This window comes from Corvus kubaryi, unplaced genomic scaffold (genome assembly GCF_017639235.1).
Source record: "Corvus kubaryi isolate FWS band 111438036 unplaced genomic scaffold, C.kubaryi_AGA036_p1.0 split1-131, whole genome shotgun sequence".
Taxonomy (NCBI): Eukaryota; Metazoa; Chordata; class Aves; order Passeriformes; family Corvidae; genus Corvus; species Corvus kubaryi.
The window spans coordinates 25470633-25495799 of NW_024582073.1; the positions used below are offsets into that span (position 1 = coordinate 25470633).

Consider the following 25167-nt stretch of genomic DNA (forward strand, 5'->3'; position numbering starts at 1 on the left):
GTGAAGATCCTTTGGAAATATACCTAGTGTCATCTATACAGGCAGACACCTAATCCTTTCTTTCTCATCCTTTGTATCCATAACCTGCACTTTGGTCATGAGGAGTGACAATATTTATTTACCTTTATATAATATTTGTCACATAGGTATTATACACATTGTAATGTATTGCATTGATCATATTGTCAACTGTGCATGCTATGCTTTGAGGGAACAAGGAGGAACAATCTGGGGACACCTTACAGCACCTTCCAGTACCTAAAGGTACTACATGAGAACTGGAGAAGGACTTCTGACAAGGCTATGGAATGACAGGACAAGGGGAATGGCTTCAAACTGAAAGAAAGCAGGGTTAGATTGGATATTAGCAAGAAGCTCTTTGCTGTCAGGGTGGTGAGATACTGGACCAGGCTGCCCAGAGAGGCTGTGCATGTCCCATCCCTAGAACCTGGCACTGCTGAGGTCACACCTCAAGTCCTGTGTTCAGTTTCAGGCCCCTCACAAGAAGAAGGACACTGAGGGGCTGGAGTGAGTCCAGAGAAGGGCACAGAGCTGGGGAAGGGTCTGGAGCACAAGTCTGATGACGAGCAGCTGAGGGAGCTGGGGGTGCTTAGCCTGGAGAAAACCATGTGGACACAGCAGATGAGGACATGGTTTAGTGGTGGTGCTGGGTTGATGGTTGGACTGCATGATCTCAGAGACCTTTTCCAACCTTAACAATTCAATGATTCTCTGGTTCAAGGACAGGTTGGATTGGGCTCCAAGGAATCTGGTCTAATGGAAGGCACAGTGACATAAGATTGTTCAAGGGATATCAAAAGAAAGTAGCTTGTTTTGCCACAATAGTAAACATTTTCCTTAAAGTCCTGAAAGAGGAAAAGCCAGAGAAAGTTCTATTCATTGGTTACAGAAGATGCTTTTTTCCTTGGATTAATAAAAATCAGTTGCTTAGAGATAGGATCTCACAAACTTTGTCACAGATTTAAGAAGAATTTACTTAAAGGCATTTTAGGAAGCCATTTATGCACAGAACTCATAGTGAAGATACTAAAGGTAACTCAAAACACGCTCTGTGATTGTGTTGAACTAGGTAATTATTAGAGAATTCAAAACTTAACTTCCATAAACTAGAATGTTTTAAGTCATATCCATAAGTATCAGGGAATTTGTTCTCATTGTATGGTTGTACATGAAACAATCCTAGCCTTTTCTCCTTGTTCTCCCTCATTAAAACACTCCCCCCAAACTAGCCCTTAGAATAAAAGACAGGATTTTTATTTCCTGTCTGTTTCTTTCGAACTACTAAAATAATGATAAGCTCTATCTTACACCCAGTCTTCTAACACATCTATCATTTATGCTCATAGCTCAGATCAAATCAAGCATGTAAAATACCAGGATCCTTCTAGGACTCTGGGATAAGCAAAGAAATTCATATTAATTCTGCGGGTTGTTCATTTCAGGGGTTTTTTGTGTGTTTGTTTTGTTAAACCATGACTTCATCATCATGTTTAGAAAATGTGTTTATACTGGCACTGCCACATAATGGCTTGGCATTTCATGGAATTCTTGTCTTGCTTTGACAACTCAACTCTTCTCTACCTTCTGCCTCCAAAGCCAAGTTCAAAAGAAGTGAATTAGCACATGACCACAGAACTCAGACTGTAGAAACAGTAGCTACCTATGAATTTTGCTTTATTTAAATTTAGATGTAGATATTACCACTAATATCTACATTAATTTGCATAATCCAAATAAATGAACACTTATTTTAAGGACCAAAAATATTGCTTTCAGATCATTCAAATCATCTTTCCTTTCTTCATGCCAATCACTGCAACAACAGTAATGTGAGAAGTAGAATTAAGAACTGCTGCTGGTGTATTAAAGCTACAGTTTTGTATGTTGAACAAGACTCTTTTTTTTTTTTCTTTGTACTTCCCCATCTTCTGCCTCTTGCTGTATATTCAATTATTGTGCTTCCAGCCCCACAGATCTCTAGTGCTGGGCTTATGGTAAGCCTAGCTCAGTGTGAATCCATGTTAGTACTACAATTCCACTGAAACAATACAAATACTTTCTGGATTAATGTACAAGGACTGGTTACTAAAATTAAGAACTCTTACAAAGGCGGAATTTAGGAAGTAAAATTAAAAAAAAAACATTTATCTTGATACTATCAATGCATTTTCCTGTGGTGAAAAAAGAACTGAAACATCTGTTTTAATACTGTGTTGTAGCACTGAATTTCAAGCAGCATGTTACCTTATAGGGAGAGATATGAGTGTCTGAAGGAAAGGCCAACATTCCCATCACCTGTCGAACCTCATCCAGCTGGCTCCCCTCAGCCTGACTGAAGTGCTTTCTTGCATGTCTGAAATAGAGAATTGATACTTTATTAGACAGCCTTGTTTCCAAATCAAGTAAATTTACTTAATTATGGAAGATTTTGGAGAAAACCTCTAGATTCTGCTCTCAGTATGTGAACTCCAAGACTGCTCTATGTACATTTAAAGGACTTGAAAAAACACATCCTGCAAATGGGAATGCAAGAATGACTAAGAATTAGCATTTTTACACTGCAATTTCTTAGAAACCAGAATCTTTTTATAGTAGTGTGAAGTCTTGCCTCACCTAGAACTAAAACAACCATGATTATTAGAAGAAATGTCTCTGCTCATGCAGGCTCCGTGTATGACATTCCTCTGGCGTACACTCACAAGTGAGAAAAAGGCAGTCTGAACATCAGCTGTTCCAGACCCATTACACATCAAGAGTGTTCAAGTATCTGCCTTGTTTATACTGACATTTGGGGCAATGTTTATTTTGAATAAATGACTTTTTGGGAGCAGGTATACAGGCTAGAAGACAATATCACTTTCTGCGCAGAGTACAAGAAATTATAGGGCAATGTAATAGGAAACACTTTGTTAAGAGCACTTTTTTTAGCCAAGAAAAAAAAAAAATTAGAACTTTAGTATAAATTTTTATACTTTAACACATACAGATGGTAAGGGACACACACATGGCTGAAAGCTTTGATATTTGAAATAGTATTATTGTATTACCAGAAACATTTAAATCAAAAATACAAATTTTAATATTTTTCAGTAAATAGTACAAAACCACAAAATTATTACCAGATTATAAGGATATTCAACTACTTAAAAACCCTATATGAAAGTTTCCCCAGCCTAGTCTTCCCAAGATCAGTAATTCTCAAGCTGGACTGTAAGTGTGCAGGAAAACCCTTCAGCCTTTAAGCTGCATGATTAGTTCAGCATTTCTGCTAAAAGCTCCTGCTCTCAGTGCTGCACAGATGTAGCACAGTGGGCTGGGTACGGAACCAGCGTTATACTGAATATCTGGCATTGCTAAGTGTAGGGAAGTTTTCCCTATGCTGTGACTTTTGCAGAGTTTTTATTATGGAGAAGATACCAAGCCATCTCTCAAGTACTCTAGTAAGAGTTTGCTCTTTTTTAACTTTTGAAGAGTCTTTTACGAATTCCTAAATTACTTTTAGGAATAGACAATATTTTCAATATGCCCATGGCTTGAATAAGAAAACCTAAGTAAGTTGTTTCTTTCTCCAATTCTGAATTTGGCTACTGCACTGAGGTCATCAATACCATGAGAACAGTCTCTTTAGCAGTGTTTCAGTACTCCCACTTCCTCTCCCACCCAAGCCAGGAAGCAATGGAAGTTATGTAGGACAGACTGTTTCCACCCAATTTCCTATGCTGGGTGAGCAATTCAGGAATGTAAACATTGTTCCCCAGGTGATTACTGTTAGGAGGGCAGAAGCACAAAGTCCCTGGCCTGAGAGAAGAGACAGCCTGGACACACTGGAAGAAAGCTAAAATAACAGTGGAGAGCTGCAGATGAAATCAAGAGCTTTTGAAAACAAAGATTAGGCAAACCAAAAAATTCAGATCTACCAGTTAAATTACTATCTGTGCATGCATGAGAGATAAAAGGGAAAAAAAAAAAATCTTCTCAAAAGAACTGATTAGAGTGCAGTTATGTTCTGTGATTGTAAAACTGTTTCACCAGCCCACTTCAGTTTTCACCAGCCTGGTCAATACTGAGGTTCTCCTCCCTGCCAGGCCATCAGCCTTCCATCACTTGCAAAATACTGAACACACTGGAATGTGGTGGCTGTTTTGGGTTCAGCCAGAATGAGTTAGGTTTTCCAAAGTGACATTGTGTTAGTTAGCCTTCATCTCCTGACTTTCCCTCCCTCCTGTGTTCTTTAAAGAAAAACAAGGAAGGTTTCCCACAAGGTCTGCATGCTATGGCTAAACTTTATCCACTGAAAGCCAACACTGAAAAATTAAAATGGAGCAAGATATCTTACAAAGGTGAAGCAAGTTCATTAATTCATAGCACTCAAATCTTTTTTAGATTGGGAGGCAAGACACAGTACTGTAAGTTACCTGGGAATACACAACAGTGAAGTAACACCTTATTTGCTCTCATGCCATTATTCACCCCTTTCCTTGTCATTCAGCTATTTCCACCTCTGTGCAAGTGTTGTTATGCTCCTGAGGTCTATGTGAACACTACAATGCCTAATTGCAATGTCTTTACCACCGTTAGCACATACGAGTCACTATAGCTAAAGCAGGGAGCTTAATTTTTCTAGGTAGTATTTTTAAAATCCTGACAATAGACCCTTCCCTGAATCTACTAACTAAATTCCTGTGACATATCTAAGTAATAGGCAGAAAATTTTGTTTTTTGAATCCCAGAATGATTCTGTAAACTCTGCGAGGACGAAGTCCATCTTCTTTTGTGTGTTCCTCCAGCCCACGCAGGTACAGCTGAGCTATTGTACTTGACAAATATTTACAAAGACTTGAAGACCTACAGTTCACTAATAGTACGTTAAATTGTTACAAAAGGATACACATTTGCAATGTACAGCTTATATACCTACATATGCCTGAATATAAAAATGAACATATTTATTGGACAGTAGCAATAATTGAACACAAATATAAGGTGTTATCAAGAAAGGACTTGTTTCTACTCTGATTTTTGGCCAATGCCTGAATGCCTTTATCTCAGATCCTTATGACAATCTGCAGAATTTATACTCAAAGTGCTCAAAAGTTTTATTATTTTTATACCCCTGTTCAACCCCACCCCACCAAAAAAGTAAAGTGTTCATTCATCCTTGTAGGAGAGAAGTTGACTAAAGTGATAGACTGTAGCCATTTTCTCCTAACTTTGCCCACCATCAGCTCTTATTAACTCCTTTTCATCCTTTGTAGTCCTAGAACAAGAAGTGCACATGATGTTTTGTTGAGCTTTTAGCTGAGAACTTTGTGTCTCTCTGGCATTGCCTAAGAGCAAAATATCAGAATCCTGTCAGATTTCCCAGAATGAAATTAGTGAGAGCTCCTAAAGTGTGAAATTGGTGTCAGTCATTCATTGTTACTGTAGTAGGTACAAATTTGACAAAAAACCCTAGAGACTGAGAGTTAAAGGCTAATGATATTAGCAAAAAACTTTGTGTTATATTTAAGCTTAATAGATTTACTCTTTCTATTCAAGAACAGTTTTTTACATTCTTGAAACTTGCATTTTCAAGGCTACTCTGATAAGGTACCTTAGAGGAAAGTCTGTTTGTACTCATTCTAAAAAGCTACACAAATTCAAACACTTACTTAATAAGATGTGTAATTTTAACGTGCACATCAATTTTAATGTAAAAGCAATGTCGCTTCAGAGGTTCTCAGCAGGCAGCAGAAGCTTTCAAACTTATTTAAACACCAGCTGCGTTTCAACAAAATGTCAGTTCCCCCAGTTCCACTCATACAGGAAACTCCTTGGTAAACAGCCTCTTTCTTTGCTTTCTAATGGATGCCTGACCTATTTATTGCACCATGGACACAATACTGAAAGAATCCTGCTGCAGGCACTTAACAGAAGCAAGCTAATAAAACCACAAGTTGCAAGGGTTTGCTAGAAGCAATGAGATTTATGCCACACCTCCCCAAAATGTATTCCCTTATTCATTACTTATTTGCTTTGAAACAAAGTAGAACACAATGGTAAAAGCTTACATTTTTAAAGCCCCATTATGGAAAGGAAGCATTGAGATATTGAAGTCTGAATGTACAGAATAATCAAAACTCATCTTGCTAGAAAGGAGTAAATTAAGATACAGAAAGACTTCCATAGCTCCTTTTCCTTTTACAATTGGTTATGAAGTTAAAGCAGCATTGCCACGACTGGCAGGTTATAATTGCCAAGTATAAAATGTATGTCAACCCTGAATTTCAGCAGGTATATGAAATATGCACATTTCACCCTTACCAACACTCAATAGGGATAATAGGGATGTCTTGTTTGCAATATAGACAGGAGCTCTAAGTTGTAAACCTCAGAGACTTCAGGAATACAGGTTATTCCACACAAAGCATGCTGTGTCCTCTTGAGGGCTGACAGCTTGCAAATTTTACCACTTCTGATGTGGAAGAGGGACGAGAGGGAAACAAATATCCAGTAACAATAAAATACAGAAGGACCTTATCTGCTTTGTCCCAGTTCTCAGCCTATTTCCTTATTTCAGCTCTGTGCCTGCCCTCTGGTTTCCACGCTACATAAGGAAGCTGTAGCTCAAAGAAAATAGTTTTTAGAGCATGGACTACTCATTGTTAAGATGCATGACTGCACACTTGGCAAAGAAACAAACTGAGAATAAAGCTAAAGGCACAGTATTCATTTGATATAAAGAGCACCATGGGCTTCAGAAGACAGACAATGGAGTTGAGTCTCTTTCATCCTTTTCTTAAGTACTTGACAATTCCTTAGGATTTGATAATTCTATCAAAGGGTAAGTGCACATATCTAAATGCTAGCTTGTAGGTTTTGTTTTTAATTATTATGTTTGGTTTTAATTATTAACATTAAAATTAGCTGGAGTTTATCAGATTGCACATTTGCATTGGCTGGGACCAGAGCAAAGACAATTTAAGTGCAAGTAGGGCAAAGTAGGAATGATATTAGCTCAAAGCAAGCCATGCTTTGAATGAAATTAAAAATAAAACCTGAAATTAACCCTAAAACTTTGCCCTGCAGGAGAGCTTCTCCATCTACACTTGGGAATATGCTAGAATGTTTTCAGTCTGTGCATACATTATGATACTTTTCTGTACATCTGTGCTGCTCTGACCAAAATATCAGCTCTGCCACAAATTTAAGTTTCAATTTCTGAAGTACCTAGTTTGGGTTTAAAGGCAGCAGAACTTGCAACTTCCTTAACATAGAAATATTATGTGGCAACAGTGTTGTCATCAGGATGCATCAGCAAAGCTTCAGGTCTGGCCATGAACTTCTCACCTCTCTTTAGGTTTAAATATTCTTACAAAAAAAGAACTCGCTGTGAGTACTCCCTCCCTTGGGCACATGTAAGCTCCACTAGCTCTGCCAGCTGCACTGTACTTTGGCACTGGCAAGGTCACTGCTTATCAAATTATCAACACATTTCTTTGTCCCAGTATCAAAATTCTACTTATTTCAGCAGGACTAGTTTCCTGTGTTATCCTGGAACATTATTTCGCCTTAAATCAGGACCATTAACTCAGATGTATAAATTGCTTCATGTGCTGGTACAAAAAGTACTGTCAGAAAAACTGTATTGTGGTTGAAGTCAGGCAGTGCTGAGGTGTGACTCCACCTCTGTTACTGATTCACAGCCCCACTGGGGGTTGTTACTTTCCCCCTGCAGTCCCCACTGAACTACTTCAGAAGAGGTGAAAATGGATATTGAGTTGGTTTCTTAATTTGGAGCCAGAGGAAGGGAGTGAGGAAAACCTAACACAGCTCATCCCTCTCCCACCCATGACCACACAGAACTCTAAATTAGGCATCAATACAGGAGGTGAACCCGGTCTTGCAAGTAACTTGCAGAATAAAAAGTTTAATGAAGATAGCAAAGCAGAAGAGAATTCAGTCAAAATAGAAATGTTAAAGCTTTAGATGAAGGTTTCATTAACCTTTTAGTATTTTTGATGATTAAAACTGTAATGAATTGCCATGAGAAGCTAGCTGTACCTTTTGAAAACTAGTTAAGGGTGAATATATAGTGAATATATATTTACACATTATATGCCACCAGAAAATCCATCTACTTTTGAAAACAGGTTAATTTTCTAAAACTTGATTTTGAAGAATAGGAAGATGCAGAGTTTCAGTGACAACATCAATTCTTTAAAAAGGCACATCTGTGGAATGGCACTTTGCCTTTAAAACAATTCAAGCCCATCTTAAATCCCAAGACTGATGACAATACCAGGCGAGACCCTTCACAGGCTTTACAGGGCTTCTGGGTGTTGCAACAATAGTCACATGTTTCTAATGAAGCATAATACCATCTTGTTAAGAAAAAAATTGTTTGGAAAGCATCCTAATTTCATACCTCACAGCATCCAGTCTCTTGTTCTGTCGAATGAGTTCAATGAACTCCTGAATCCTTAGGCTGAACTCCAGACAGCTCTGAGATTAAAGACAAGACAGGGTCTTAGATGGTGCCAAAGTTGCACCGCGTGGTTTGTTAACGACTGTGTGTGCACAACAAAAAAGAAAGTGTTAATAACATGCAACCTTGTTTGCTTGCTTTTAGGCATTCACGCAAAAAAAGCTGAAATGCTGACTCTACAGACAAAATCAGCAAAGAAATCCCTAAAAGCAAACAAAATCCTCCTACTCTTGCCTCCCATCAGCAGGGACGAACTTTTTCCTAATGACTGAAAGCATTGTTACCTGAGACACAAATGAGAGTAATAGGTGGTTTCTTTTTACTTTCTTACAATTTAAAGTAGTAGACTCAACAGTAGTTTGGGGCTATGTCATAATTTGGACAGGTCTACCCAGAAGACTCCAAGGAAGAAACAAGCCTTTGAATGTTTTTTAAAAACCCCAATATTAAAAAAAAAAAAAACAGCACAAAGTTTAAGTTGCTGCAATGCCCTCCCTTTCTTCAAGCTTCTATCCCACTCTTCCTGTCAAACATCTAAAAGCCATGCTGGAAACAAGTCTCAAACAAGAAAACCAAGTGGCATTTACCTGTTTTGGGAAAAAGGTAAAATTTGAAGCCTAACGAAGTTGACAGTGTCCCTTTAAATCAAATTCCATCACCAGTTCACAAAATCTATAAAAAAACTTTGAATATGTGGAATTAAAAATAAAAAGATTCTCCCGCCTCCCATAAAAGAACAAATCACTATGCTTCTTTATAGGGACACAGTCAACTGTTTTATTACCTTACGAAAATAATGAAAACCCAAAGTGCTCTGAATCATGTAAAGGATTTTTACTCCCTGAGTTCCTCCGCTCCACTTGCTGAGCGTTTTTTTCTTTACCCATGTTTCTAATGAATAGTTGCCTTTTGTTTATTGTCCATCAGCATAGTCATATCAAAATTCCTCAGTGACTTCAGCAGGAATTTGAGCAACTCCAAATTTCTATCAGTTAGCTGCCTGGGGTGACTAATGCACAAATTGCAACAATTGCTTATTTAAGATTTAAAACATAAGCCATTTTAACATAAAAATGATGCATTCTGTCATATGTTAAAACTTACTTGTTTAAGGAACAGAAAAAATTATTTTGCAACTATTCATTTTTCTGTATTCAAGCCCAGATTCAGCAGAAAATGATACTGAGATTTTCAATGGGACTATTTTAAAGAACCTTGATATCCAAATCTACACAAATCCCTCATCTAGAATTTTAAAGAAGTTTGCTTCCACTAAAAATCTGATCAAGCTTTTTAATGGTTAATGATACTGAATCCCAGGGCTTCCTATTTTGCTAAGACGTTTCCATAGCAAAACCCACATGACAAACACATGAATTTTCAATTAAGGTGCAAGCCAATGGCCCTATGGGTTCTGCAGAAAAGTGTAACTAAAGCAGAGAGTCCTAGACAATCAGATGATGCATTCCAACACTGTATACCTTTTAACAATCCCACAGCAGCTCTCAAGATTTCAGATCACTCACATCTGTAAAGATTACATGACTGCCTTCCCAGGCCACCAAACACTTCAGATTTTAGATAAGGCTTGCATTCAGGTAGGTGGTGGCTGGGATTTTAGAGCATTAACACTGATGAGTAGCTAAGCAACTAGAAGCAGAAGAAATGTTTGTGTTTTAAAAAGAAGCGTAGTAATTTATCTTCTTCCAACTCTGATCTTTCACAGCCTTAGCTTTGGTTTTTGTTTGATTCAAAAAGAAACGAAAAAGAAAAAGAAAAAAGCGTAAGGCTTGCAGAAATAGATTTTTGTTGTAGTTCGTTTTTCAAAAAGAGGATGGGGAAGATTTTTCCCTTGCTTATTGCTTGTTGAAAATTGGTGATGAAAAAGTAAAATGTTCAGATTGTATTTCTTACATTACTTAACATTTTAAGATTACACAAGGGGGACTTTTTAGCAGTATCATTATGCAATGTGGTTTACATACAAATTCTGGTTTTCCTTTAATGGTTTCCATAACAAGACCATCATTTTCTCTAGAGTAATCACTGGCCGATTTACTTCTGCATCCCATCTTTGGCTCGTTCTCAGTTTGGTGCCCCTGAGTGACAGAGAATGTCACTCTTTGCTTATTGTTAAGTGCACTCAAACATTTTTGGTTAAAGAAAGTGCTTAGTTTAAAAAAATAAGACACAAACATCTTTGAGGGAGGCAGGGATTTTGGTTAATATCAGTTAAAAACAGATTTCTGCAAGCCCTATAAAAGATTACGGCATGTTTTGAAATGCATAATTTAGGAGACAAGGAAATTTAAACTGACTGCATAGCAACAAGTACACAGCATGTTCAGCTCACGGTACTCAATGCTTGGGGAAGACTTTTTGTGTTTATTACTTGATTGGATTCCAGCTTTTGTTTTTGAAAAAAACACATTTAGTGTGTTAGCAAGTTAGTTCTTTACTCTAAAGTTTTATCTTCTTATATTCAACAGTTAAAAATTGCTAAGACTAAAATCTGCATGAAATTTCTCTTAGATTACCAATTAATCTCATTCGTAAGACACCTTCACATATAAACCGAATTATAGTCTCACCAGGATGTACAGAGTTATAAATGTAAGTTTACAGGCATCAAGACACTACGTATTTCTGCATTTATTTGTTTACAAATTACACCAAACCGAGTATTGTATTTTACTTGAGCGTAATTTGTTGAGACAACACTGAATCCAGATGACCTATCACTCAGTTCCAGGTTTGACATTTCTGAGCCTGTTTAGCTCCAACTACCTATGCCTTTTAAGAAGATTTTTATACCTACTGTCCTTACTTTTATACAAGACCTTATTCAAGACCTGTAGTTTAAAACAAATTAACCACATCCAGCACCCAAGTAGTTTAGAAAATAGTTTAAGCAAAATGTGAACATGTTGCATTTTCATACCTTCATTTTTCTGAGTCTGGATTTGTTGTCATGACACCAAGCCAAGCAAGTCATAGTCTCTTGTCTCTCCAATGACTCTTCCACTTCTTTAGCAGTTAAAAACATCTCAATATTTACCAAGTCCTTCAAAAAACAAAAAAGGAAAGAAGGTCTTGTTAAATTGTACTCATACTTGACACAGCAATTCTTCAACTTAGCTGGAATACAGAGATACAAAAGACTTTGTTCTCAAGACTTCTGGTTTTTAGAACTGTTCACTGTAAAAAGACATTACAGGATATTTCCAAGGACTGAAATGTTCTGATAGTGACAACAGCTCTCTGAGTCTAGTTACATAACAGAACTAGAACAAAAAAATAAAGAAAAATATTAAAGATTATACCTAGAATCTTGCAGACTTTTATGCAACTGACATGCTTAATATCACAAATATTACCACAGCTCTAGTGAACAAAACCATTCTCAGAAATAAGATGGCATTGTCAGCTGTCAGAACAGCTGAATATACTTAAGTCTTAGAAGTCCTACCTTCTGTGAGACAAAGCTGAAAACTAGAACTAGCATCAGCTATATCACATTCACATATTACATTTCATTAGCCAGTTTTTCCTTATAAATACAGGAAGTCTAATACTATTGGAAAAGTGGAGTAAATCATGTTAGGGTTATCAGAATGGTTATCTACAGAAACTTAAAACAAGCCATATGCATTTCTGAAGTGCAGCAGAACTTGCAGGTTTTACTAAATTTTTCATTACTTGAAATTCAAAACCAAAACATTAACATTTATTCTATAGGTTGTATGATCATAGCAACAAAACCATTTATCACCAAAAGAATAAAGGGCCTCCCGCAGCTCTAGTGGTATCAAATCCAGGTAAGTCAGACTGAGCTCAGCATTCAGACAGCTAAAAGTTTACAGAACACCACTGAGATTGGACTTTAATGGACTCTTCCCATACCCTCAGGGATAAAAAAAATTCATGTATTTTAGCAATGTGTTGGCAAATGGACTGAAAGAATGCCAACCTATTCCACAACAGTATTTTTAAAGTATTCCTACAAGAACAGGAGAATCTTTTTGCTGGTCTGAAGTTTTTCTGATTATATGCTCAAGTGGAAGAAAAGTGCATCACTCCCCTGTGCATGATAAGGTGACCATATAAATACCTCTTGCCCATTAACTCATCTGTGTAAGTAGCTTGACATATAATGCAGTCATATTAATTATCTTGCTTGCATTCCATACAGCTGCTGAGTGGAAAGACAATTCCATTTAAGTTACAAACAGTAACATCTCCATATACCCCCTCAACCTTATTTGAGCTATGGGCCCTCTTAATGAACAGCATTTGCTTTTACACCAAATTAAAGCAAAGGCATTTTCTTTTACATCAAAAAAGGACTGGATCTGCTAAGCAGAAACAAATTACTGGTTTAATCTCATTTGTTAGCTTTTTATAGTTTAAGCTTCATTACAAAAAAAAAAAATTAAAGAAGCATAAGGGCAGCATTTGTTACAAGCCCATGAGCTGGTGAGAGAATCCCAGCTATCTGTATGTATCAATCAGGTGTTAGTATAGCAGCCCTCTACTACGAGCAAAAAGACTGCGATTGCTGCCGAGGCAGACAAAACTCTTAAATAAAAAGAGAATTTCTACATTGCTTTTGAAAACTTAAAATGAAAAAGGTTCTATTTAACAGAAATGCTAATTTGATTTGCTGTTGCCAAAAGAAGTCAAAGCTTGGCAGCCTTCTCTATTAAATAGACAGTATGTATCCAGAAAACAGAGGAGAACATTTTAAATTAAAAGAGTTTCTTTCAGAACTAACAATTACATTTAAATGGCACCAATAAATAGGATTTTCTTCTCTGTTGACTCGATAGAAAGTTAAGGAACAATATAAAAAAGGCATTAAGAAATCCTTTTGTAGAGACAGAAACAGCTTTTGCATTTGATTAGACGTAGTTAGAAGTCTTAATCATGCAGACTGATAACCACAAAAATACTAAGACACAATTAGGCAATAAACCTTTAAAAACCCCACATGCCACACGGGTTTTTTTTATTCCAATCATACTTTCCTATCTTTTCTGGTGGTGCCTACTCTTGGGGCTTCTTCCTTAGCTAGGACTAAGGAAACAGAAGAAAGGAGTATCAGAGGATTAACCAGAACTAGTACAGCTCTTCTACACAGGCCAGTCAGGAGTACTCCTTCGTCTGCCTTATCTTGGATGGACAGGAACCAGTTTAGCATTCGTAGTAAGTATCTCATGTTCCAGTCAAAAAAATCCTCATTAAGACCCCAATCCTGAATAGCTTTCTGAAAGTATTCTGCAATTCAAAGTACAGGCTGCAGACCATACAGAAACATTGTCTTTCTCAGCTCCCAAAACAGGATTAAGATTTAAGAGGCTGCTACAAAGCAGCCTCACTTATAAAATTTACATATAAAATTGACTAAATGTAAATACACAATTTTAGAGAAATAGTGCCACTTGATTTTGCAGGTGCAGAAAAAGCAGAAGCAAGAAATCTGTTACCACACACTCCCCCTCAAAATGACACAGTATTCAGCACCATGGCAAACGTTTTCTGAATTGTATATAAACTAAAAAGGAATTCTAACTCCTTAATTACCCTCTTTACAACACTAACGTCTCTCTTCATTTCACACTTTCAGCTTTCAAACTGGAACAGGGGTTGCAATACTCTCCTGCCAGTACTGCAGAACTAAGGAGAACCCGACCCTGCACACAGATTATTTCAGTGCTTTGATCAAACCATAATTCTTAGCACAGACTTTCTAGCCTCCTTTATATACAACTTTGCCTAAATCACTTGATTACAAATACACAATACCTGAGGTTGGGCAGGAATACTGATCTACATGAACCTTTCATTTAGTTCTACAACTGTACTGGAAAAGTCTCAAATGTCTCAAGGAGGAGAACTCACTCCATTAAGTATCAGCAACAATTACCCACTCAAGGAGGGAGCACAGTACAAACCAGGAAGTACCACCTGGATTTTATAATTTCTGCTTTAAAAAAACAGTACTGGACTAAAGTAAACTAGTTTCCCGTCTATACAACAGTCAATAACCAGGTATCAGAAGGGTAACTATTTCAACACTGGGTGAACTTTATCATAGAAGAACTATTTAATTCCATTACAACAGTGAAAACTCCAGAGAAAGACATTTATTATTAGAGAAAACTGCACATGAAGGCTGAAGACACTTTAGTGAAAGCAGAGATACTTATTTAAACAAGAATACAGCTATCCATCACCCTGTGCTCTGCCTGATTTACATATATATAGCTTTTAAAATATCACTGCTTCTTTTTAAGCTGCAAGTGCCTCCAGGGAGGGAGGTTACCAACCCTATGATTCTGCACAGAACTCCAATTATTAGGCATAAAATACTATGAAGAATGAGGATGCCTTTATGATGATGATTACTAGATACGTACTCCTGGCCAACATAAAAGCTGTATCCTATTTGTTCAGATGGGTTCTTAGTAAAGAACATCTCAAGCATGTTTATGCACATCCCCTCCTCTGAACAGCTTTTGGACTCTCTGGTAAGCATGAGCAGGAGTTGAGGGGCTGAACTCTCAGGGCATCTCACTCCTTGCCAGGGTGCTCTCCTTAGCAGGGTCTTGTTTTCAGGAGATTCCAGCGCCTGCCCTCACTGGAGGGAAAGGCTGCAGCAAAAGTGAACACTAGTCTGAAACACCAAAACTAAGAGAACAACAAAAATGGGTCCAGAACTTAATGAATTTATGTGGTTGCGTTACAGAAAAGAAGAAATGATTCACAAAAATACAGAGAAAGTTTTGAAGAATAATAGCCATGAAATAATGAGAAGGTATGTATAAAGGCAGCAGGGTAATTTAGTTTAACTGGCAGATATATAAGCTTCACATGAATTTAAAATTAAATACAGCTATGTCTATTATAAAGTTGTGAACCAAACTGGCAAATACATATCAAAATGTGAATTTAAACTGAATTTAAAGCCAAACAAAGGCTGTAACTTTAGATAGTGCACAATTAAGGGAATTCAGCAGTGAATTGGAAAAAAACAGAGATCTACATGTGTGGCTCCAAATTCATCAAGAAAACTGCTCAGAATTTTCATCACCAGATGCAACAAAAATAGCAACTTTGCATTAGATCGTAGGTCAAATAGCTTAGAAAGAACAAAACCATCTTTTCTGCAGTAGCAAAATAAGTACAGAAATTCATGCAGTGTTCACGTGAGGATTTTTATGTAACATTTTAAAATTTGGAGCAGTCAGGTCAAGTCATTCCTCTCCATTGGTCTCCACTCTGCACATGAGCTGAAGTACTTTTACTCTATGAGATCTCCAGTCACAAGTCTGCAAAGCTATCAGAAGGAATGTGTGATAAAATCCCTTATAATTCATATGAACATTTATGTATTAATATAAACCCCAGAATATTTCACATATGAAATGTGAATCTTTAACAGGGCTCAAAACCAACCAGAAATGACTACTAGAACACACAACATTTGATATTTTCAAATCTCCCATAAGCTATTCTCAAAACAAGATTAATTTGTCAAAAAAGAAAAGTTAGGCTTAAACAAGGTAAAATAAAATATTTGATTCAGTGAGAAAAGGCAGCATTTTGCAGAAAAGAAAGTTTCCTCAGTGAAAAAAGCATCTCTCATAAAACAGGCTATTTGTTGTATAAAATAAGCAATTCATAGTATCATAAGATGCTGTTCATGTATTTTTTTAAAAATGCAATTTGTTTATTTTTAATTGCTTACTAACATCAATATGAAATTGAAAATAGGCCAGTATGCCTCAAGCTATCAGTGGCTCATTGCCAAGAGCATGTACCAGTAACAGCTTTAATAAGATTGACTGTCTATCTATACACATTACATGCATAAGAACACTACCCTCATAAAAAAGCCTTTGCTGATGCACTTCAGCCTTCAGCAGCATGGTAAACTACTTGTATATGAAATACAATAAACACTTAGATCACTCAAACAACAACTTCAGAAAAAGCTGTGTTAAGCTTTTAATGACTACTCACATACTCTCCACTTGCAACACAACCTTCCGTATAATTTAGTTCTATGGAAGTGAAATAGAAATGTAGTAATGAACAGTTACAAACAAAGAGGTCAATTTAGTCTTCCATATTAATATATTCATTTATTATAATTTCCCCTGTGACGAACACACAGCAAATCCAGGCATCCTCTCAGGCTGTGATCACTGTTACACAATTCAGGGAGAAGGCAAACACAAGGAGCTGCAAGGTAAGATGACAGGAGCAGCTGGGAAAGAAGAGGTCAGTGTATTTCCAAAGTGAGGAAATACTGACAGAGGCATCACTTGGCAGGAGCAGGAAGCCTGGAACACACCACAGTCACACTGCCTACTTGAAAACATGTGCAGGAAGCAAAAATGAGGTGTAAGTGAAGAGTGGGACAGTGCAGGTGGTTCTGATGGCAGTAACAAGAACTGGGACTACAATCCAATTCCTCTGCCCCTATACAAGGGCAGGAATAAAAGGCTGCTGGAGTAACAGTTTCTTCAAAGTCAACACAGGGTATGTATGAACTGCACTGACATTGAAGGGAGACACAGATTAAGAAAATAATGGCATAGGTGGTGACAATACAGCAACACCACAATTACTGAAGACCAGATAAAGTGGGGCACAAATTAACAGTAAGAGGCCTCCTTACTCTCTGCTGATAAAATAACATTGTCTGAAGTTCATTAAGCTACTATTAAGTGTTACAATACTACACACATTAACAGGATTAGAGAGAAACTAAACAGAGTAACTGACAGAATGTCCTACTCAAAGCCACCAGCAGAGCTAGCTACTGGAGAAAAATGCAAAGACAGACAGCCAAACCACAGATTCACCAACAAAAGAGCCAGAAATGTTTTTGTCTACAAAGTAAACATAGTACCCATTGTGTACAGTCTAGCTTTCACATGAGAGCATCTTCCATACCCTCAGCATAGTACAGACCTTTTAGTTCTGCCTGGTTATTTTTGAAGGATCCCAGTATTTTACACTTAGTGTCTGCCAGAAGAGCACGGTCTTTATATAACATTAGAGGATACTAGTACTTTTGTTAATTGGTTCTAGTGATTAATTCATCTTCTAAACTTGTGTCCAACTTCAATTTTTCTGACTAGATTACAAAACTCCTTGGTATTTGACCTCTGCTCTCACACCTACCGAAAGCACCCATCCACAACATTTTCCAGTCATCCTCTCCCTCCAGTTTTTCCAACAGCTTTCTAAAGTATGGTCACCAAAACTATACATATTCTGGTATTGACTGCTCCAGAGCCAAGCAAAAAGAAGTGTTTCATCCACCTTCTTTTGCTCAAGGACATAAGCTGCTTGGAAGAGCCTCAAGAGTTGGAGCAAGCACTAGAGGTTGGTTATTAGCAATCTGTTTTCCCAATGCATCCTCTGCTCCTGCCTCAGCAATTTTTGCAGCTCAGCAAATGGCTGCACCTTTACCCACCAGCACATTACACCACGCTAAGTACAGTAATAAATGACTACACTACAGTAGTGTAACAAAGCCTCTAGAGCTTAATATGCATCATTGGGCAGAAAAACAGCGCCTCGTTTTCTGTCACAGCCTCTTCTAGCAGAGAAAAGGCACCCAATCCTTTGGTAGTGGAGCACAAGCCCTACAGCTGTTGTCCATGCAGGCTCAGTCTGTCTTAGCAGCTACACACATTCTCTAACAAAACATTATCCTATCATCAAATGTAGTAATAAGAGCAAGCGTTAAATGTGAGGTAAGATTTACACTTTGAAGGAATGTCTGGCAGGAAGAAAAGACAGTAAGAAGAGGCATAACCCAAATCTCTTCTACTCCTGGGTAATCTCCAGGTATGGTAACACCATTCCCCGTTTAGATAAAATTTCAATTCAAGAACTTTTCTTGCATCACCAGCATTCCAGACTAAGTATTTTGTAATAAATTAGCTCAGTTGTGATACAGTACAGGTAACCCACTTTGTCTAAACGGACTGAAAAAAATATGATCTTCAACATCATAGCACAATTCATGTTGTTGGCTTTTGAAGTGTCAAATGATTTGTAATGAGGAAGTTTGTTATTCTGCTTCGATCTTGACTATTTCACATTTACATAATTCTAATTCCTCAAGATGCTTGAGACAAACTGCAGATGTAAGGCTGTGCAGGAACTGCAGCACTTTGAAATTCAGATGAACACACCCAGACAGACGTTCATTATACCAATCTACTCAAAGTTGCCATGCCTACGCGAGGTACAGCCAAAACACATTTAAAGGAGTTTCCGAGTAGCTCTCTATAGACTGGTACTGCAGGGAAACTCCAAGCAGCACAAGCTAAAATCCTCGTCCCTTTAAATCAGTCATGCTAGTTTAGGAGCTCCTTCATACACAGTTTTTCTGTAACATGTCTAGTGTGGGAACAGCGAGTCACCAGAGAGGGACACAAATAGCTCCTGGCAAAAGACACCTTTTACCATTCAGCCTGTATCTGGAAAGTCAGCTTGGCTATGTTCTGCATGACAGTGAAGTAAATAATACATTCAAGTATTATGCTGAATATTATTTACCTATTTAAAATCGAATTGTTATGAATATAAATGTGTTTTGATTAATTACTTTAATACATGTGTGTGTTTGCCTACAAGCCATTCTTGGACTATGCATCTTAACAAGGAGGATTTCTAAAGGTACATTTGTTTGATTGTTAGAAGAAGTGTTTAATCAGCTTTTAACTTTTTTAGTTAAGAAGTAATACTGCTCCTTTTTGTGATGCTCAAATGTGCAGGTTATTTTCCATCTCCCATTTTCTGAGAGAGCCATCAAGTAGAAACAGTTATTCAGGGAATGGATTACATCAAAAATAGCAGCTTCAGTAAGATTTTGCCCCGTAGCAGATGGAAATCCTTCAGCAGTATTCTACTGAGGTGTCAGCTGAAGGGTCCATATCACAGTGCTGAGGAACACTTTTATAAAGCAAGAAAAGATTTAACTTTGGGGCTGAAAAAAGGAACACTGATATAGAATAGGAAAAAAGAAGAGATCAGGTACTTGGTCGAAAGCCATGAAACTTGACTTTAAGAATTCAAGTTTCTCTTATACCACAGGACATCAAGTAAGATTTCACAGCTTTCTGTAACAAAACTAAGACAGTGGAACACACTTGAATCTGTTGCAGGTATCTTTTCTAGTTAGGCTAATCCCTCCAAAAACAGTTTTGCAAGAACTGAAGCTGCAATGATGCAGTAGAAAAGACTAACTGGACCAAACTGGAGGGAGAGAAGAATGGAAGATAATCAGCTTTTCCAGTGACTACTATTCCTTATTTAAACAATTTTTAAAAAAATAAATGTATTTACTACTCTGAAAGACAATTAAATATTTTTAGAATGGCTTTTCAGTATTTTCCTTGTTTTGATATTCTCCAGTGAATAATCATTACCACAGATGTAGAAGTTCTGCTCAAGAAGAAAAACCATTGATAGTAACTGGAGATCAGAAGTCCCACTTCAAGAAAACTGTTATCTTTTTGGGACTGTGTCAACTGTCCATACTGCTTGAACTGTCAAGAAGCCCTTCTAATACAGACCAATGTTGACAATGGTCACATGTCTAGACAAAACTTCAGAAGTCAATGCACTACTCAGTTTCCTCTCCCCCAGTTCTCAAAAGCAGAAAGTACATTGTGGTATGAATGCAAAGGGCTAGTTAAGTATCTTTGAAGGATGATGCACATACTTAATTACTGATTTAAGAACATTAATTGGCAGAACTTTAATTGATATGCATAATCCCTGATTTAAGGTAAAATTAACCAGTTTTAAGCTATTTAAGAATTTTTTCAACTCAAGCATTCACCTGCATTACAGTGTCACTGCCTACCCTGCCCAGGGATGTAGTAGCTCTTCTGTTCCTCAGTGAATTATAGACTTTTAAATCATTTGCTCCCTGCCCCAACACACTAAACACTGGTTTGAATTTATGCTATTCTTCACAGAAAAAACACTGCCACTTGTACAGCTTTTGTACAGCATGAGTATTAAGGCAAGGAGATACATTCTTTTACTAAAATAAGCTAAGCAAAGACGGAAAGAGGATTTACAGCGTATGATAAGGGAGACTGGTAGCTTCAGAATCTGGGCTTGTTTTCAGTCCTACAGGCAAAAATCACTACAGCTATACATAATTAAGCAAAGAATGTAAGGACACTTTACATGTTTATTTTTTCTTCCTAGCCCATTAAGGAAAGAGCTGGTAAAACAAATAAAATTTTAAACCCCACCACCTGCAGAAACAGTAGACTAAGCACCACATACATAGCCTAATTATAAAATTTATCTACAAACAGAAACCAACTTCCTAATGGAACACCACACCTCCTAAACTAGATTTGCATATCAATTAATGGCACAGAAATGAGATAGCAGTGTAGCAGAACATGAAATAACAAAGTTGAGGTTAACAGACAACCTTGCCAGCTAGCTGAAAATATGAATCTGCAGATGAAAATAGGTGTTTTATATTGGTGTGGCATTACAAGGTTGTAATAATGACCTTATTTTGAGTCTATGTAGTCTAATAAGCCCGTACTGATGAGTTTTATTCATATGCAATAAGAACCCCTTAACATCTAGTTTGTATCTTTAACACAAACTGTTTTTCACATCATTAGGGAGCCTGACAACATCAAGAAAAAAGTCCACAATAGGATCCCCTCTGCCCCATATTTACTTTGGCACAAACATGACATTTCTGTCTTTGACTGTCAGCTCTTATTTTAATATTACTCACATTTTGGTTTACTTTCCCAAGCAGCATTACTTTTCTTTAAAGACATATAACACATACTTAATGTTTGGAATTTATTTCTTATATTGCTGTAACTTTATGCTGTATAAACACCCTATGCCCAAAGTTATTCCTTACTTGAGCTAGTTCATAACTCTGATTTTTAAAACTTCCCTATAATTTTTCACATCCAGCATTTCTTTCCATTCTGTTTGCTTCCTAGTTTATAACCATGGTTTTTAAGTACTTATCTTCTATTACAAGATTTAACAGCCTATCATTCCTATGAAGGTAATTAATTTAGAAAATAGCCTAAAATTCGTCACAGCCCATCAAAAACTATTAAATTGTGTGGCACACAATCTTTGCCAATAGTACACAGCAGTTTGCTCAAATACAGGGATGATTTAATGGTTTTCCTTTGGTCACCGAAGCAGAATCCTTTCTGACCTGCTTCACCCATGCAGCACCTTGGCAGCTCTGCAGGTCTCTTCACATTCAGGAGCCCCACAAGAAACTTAGAACAAGCAGGCTGAGACTTGCTCCCAAGACTGGTCTAACAGCTACTGGAAAGTGTTTAACCTGGGATTCCCAAGCTACAACTGAACTGGAAAGAGGTGCTTCCTTCAGCCTTTCCAAAGAGCAGCAAAGGGCACCTCAGCCATTTGCCCTGCAATCTGAGGAACAGAATCACAGAATGGATGAGGTTGGGACCTCTGAAACCTGTGTAGTCTCCCTGCTCAAAGCAAGGTCACCTTTAACAGGTTACTTAGGATCTTTCCCATTCCGTTCTGGTTTTGAGCATCTCCAAGTACAGGGAGACTCCCCAAGTCCTGGTGTCTGCTGGGGAGCCTAGAATTGGATACAGCACTCCAGATGGGTCTAACCAGGGTTGCATAGAGGGGCTGGATCACCCCCCTTCTGCTGCTGCTGCTTATCCCAGTGCCCAGAGTGCTGCTGAGTTGTCTTTGCCATGAGAGTGCATTGCTGGGCCATGCTCAACCTTACCTCACCTCTGGCTGCCAGACAAGCTGAACAATAACACTATCTTTTCTCAGGTTCTCACTTAGGGTATAATGTCTACCCAGTAGTACAAAATCAAGACAAGACTGGTGGTGGGGATATTAATCAAAATTCCAGGTGAGACCACAGTAAAAGATTATTTTGGATGAGCGAATACCATGGTATTTTGTAATCTCTACAGCAAAGTTACATTAGTAAGCATTAGAGAACATTTCAATGCTCACATCCTTCAGCAAGAAAGGAACAAAAAGAAACAGATGCTGTCTTATTAATCCAGCAAAACCACAAATTCTGTGTAACAACCAAGTCCCAGTATCATATGTTGTAAAAGCTGTTCACAAAGAGGATCACCATACAGTAAGAAAGACCATGTGCAAAGCAGAGAAACTGAGGGAAGCCTTATCTTCATTAAGCCAAAACAAACTGTAATCCTGACTAAAATGCATAATTTCAGCAAACTAGAAGAAAAATGGCCTCAGTGCATTCAACGTGTGACTACATTCTGTGTTATTCGAGTTACCTTGACGTTATGCAAATAAAAAGAGTTAGGCTTGCAGGCAGAAGGTAAATAATCTTATGCAAAATGTCCTTTTTAACACAAAATTTTCTAGTCAACAAACAGAATGAAAAGCTTTAAGCCTTCATGAGTATGATGCTTTTACCACAGGGTCTTGCAGTATATCATGACAGACTTCCATGCTCATGTCTAAACCCAAAGCTGAGCATTACTTCATCAGGCATAATAGAACTTGCTATGAAAGTGAAAATATTTCCATAGTGCTTTTTCAGCAGACCTAGTAGGTACAGTAACATGATGATTCAGCAGAGATGAGCTCCTGCTCAAAACAGAGGGAAACATCTACCAGAAGTGGGAGAGCTGCTGACCAGTCAAGCTGCAGTTATTCCCAGCATAATTGCCTTGGGTATTTTTGACTCACATGCACGGGCTGTATCTCAAGTGAGGCACAACAGACTCTTCAGTTGATTTTTTTCAGGACTATTTCCTATTAACACTTCGCAACCTACTTCCCCTCTCACTTCTATTCAGCCTCTACATACTATTTCCTATTTGGCATTTACTGAAATTGCTGTTGGCTGAACCAGCAAAGCAGCCAAGAAATAAGAGACACGTGACAGATAGGTCCCTGTTACAAGACAAAGAACAAGTACATATGCTCTAATTTGACATCAGTAGCAAAAATATATTTTCCTCCAACAAAATGACAGATGTATTCAACTATTCCACCCAAAAAAGGCAAAGTACGTAAGTCATGTAACAGAACTCAACTTTCAGCATCTTTGTAAAAGAGTAAAGAGTAAAGAGTAAGACTTTAACTAGAAGAGTTGCATACTTTCTGGAATCAGGAATATCAAAAGAACTTATGATTCAAGGATCACTCAGGATCAAATACCAAAGGCTACCTAAAATCTGCAAAACATGATTTCTCTAGACAAACAGCAAATTCTTAAAAAATCAGTTTTAACATCCTCGTGGCTGCCAGAGGACCACAGTGAGGATTCACTGGTCTGCATAAAAAAGCTACACCAAAGTACACAAACTCCAAACACTTCATAACCCACTCTGAGCCCGAGCAAAACCAACTAGCTAACCAGTGAAAAGGAAAGCAACAATCACAAAATGGAGAAACATGCAATTCTTGGAATTCTTGCATTCTTGGGATCATGCAAGACATACTGGCTACTAAAAAACCCAAGTTGTATCAAAATTTCTTTTCCCAAGTAAAAGACAGCCTTCCTCTCAATGCATTAAACAGTATGATGATACAATAGAACAGTTGTTCCTGCAACCAGCAAATGCTGTTTTGCTTAGTCTGGTCACCTACACATATCAGCTGAGTGGGGCTAGACAGATGGGAAGCTCCACCACATGCTTAATCAGCAGCCTAAAGGCCTCTAACAAGAAATTTTTATGACATTTGAGAATTAATCCGAGTTTTAATAGAGAAAGGTGTTTATCTAAAAGCATTTAATTTGTGACAAAAAATTGTGCCCTCAATTTTGACTCATTTAATACATTAAAACAAAATTTATGGCAAGTAGGGAGAACAAACTCAAGCCTTAAAAGATTAACAGATAAACACTAGCAATGAAGGCACACCAATACATAAAAATAACTGCTACAAGGCTATAAGCAGCTCGTTCTTATTTTCCAACTTCCTCTTTACTACCATTTTGTTAGCAAGTTAGTCCACATTGCCACCCACCTCAATACCACTTTGTCTGGCTAGTTTTACAGCTGTGTTGTAGTAGCCACAACGTAGGAGATGTTCCACCATCATACGATCCATGCGTTTCTTCTTCCACATGTTGGCAGCAGCTGGCTGGTCACTACTGTGCTCCTTCAGATGTTCAATCCTGCGTTTGCAGAGCTTTGCACTTTCATCTTCAGCCTGGATTGACTCAACAGCCTAAAAAGTGAAAACTAACAGTAAGAGCGATACATTTTCCATCTCCTTTTAAAGCAAAATACAGTAATTGTTTGTAAGCATTCTTTACATGTTATACATTTACTCCCAGTAGTGTTTCTTTCATTTAGAAACACACTTCCTACAGCAGTGCATAAGTTTCAGCGTGGCTGGTCCTGTTCTGAGATATTCTTGCACAGAAGTAAGTTTTGATATATTTGACATTATGAATATATACATTTTTCTGCTTAACTTGCAGTTCATCCGAAACCAGGAATGTATCAACTGTGGCAGCAACTGCTGTAATAGCCTGCAAAGAGCTTTGTGAGGGTTTGCAGTCATCTGATCCAAACAGTAGAAAAGCAAAATTTCCACCTCTAACCTATGCATGGCTTCTTCCTCCAGCAGCTGTCCTGCTGGATTAGTTC

At 37.6% G+C, this 25167-nt stretch overlaps 1 protein-coding gene across 4 annotated transcripts in view; it reads right to left on the reverse strand.

The window, feature by feature from the left end:
• The window catches only part of MAEA (macrophage erythroblast attacher, E3 ubiquitin ligase), a 48717-nt gene that overhangs the window by 2363 nt on the left and 21187 nt on the right, over positions 1–25167 (reverse strand). For all 4 annotated transcript variants that reach the window (XM_042053271.1, XM_042053273.1, XM_042053268.1 and 1 more), the window contains 4 exons: positions 24539–24742; positions 11430–11552; positions 8429–8505; positions 2266–2374 (listed from right to left, as the gene is read on the reverse strand). In XM_042053271.1, coding sequence (XP_041909205.1) covers positions 2266–2374; positions 8429–8505; positions 11430–11552; positions 24539–24742 — 513 coding nt within the window. The remainder of the gene's footprint in view (positions 1–2265; positions 2375–8428; positions 8506–11429; positions 11553–24538; positions 24743–25167) is intronic.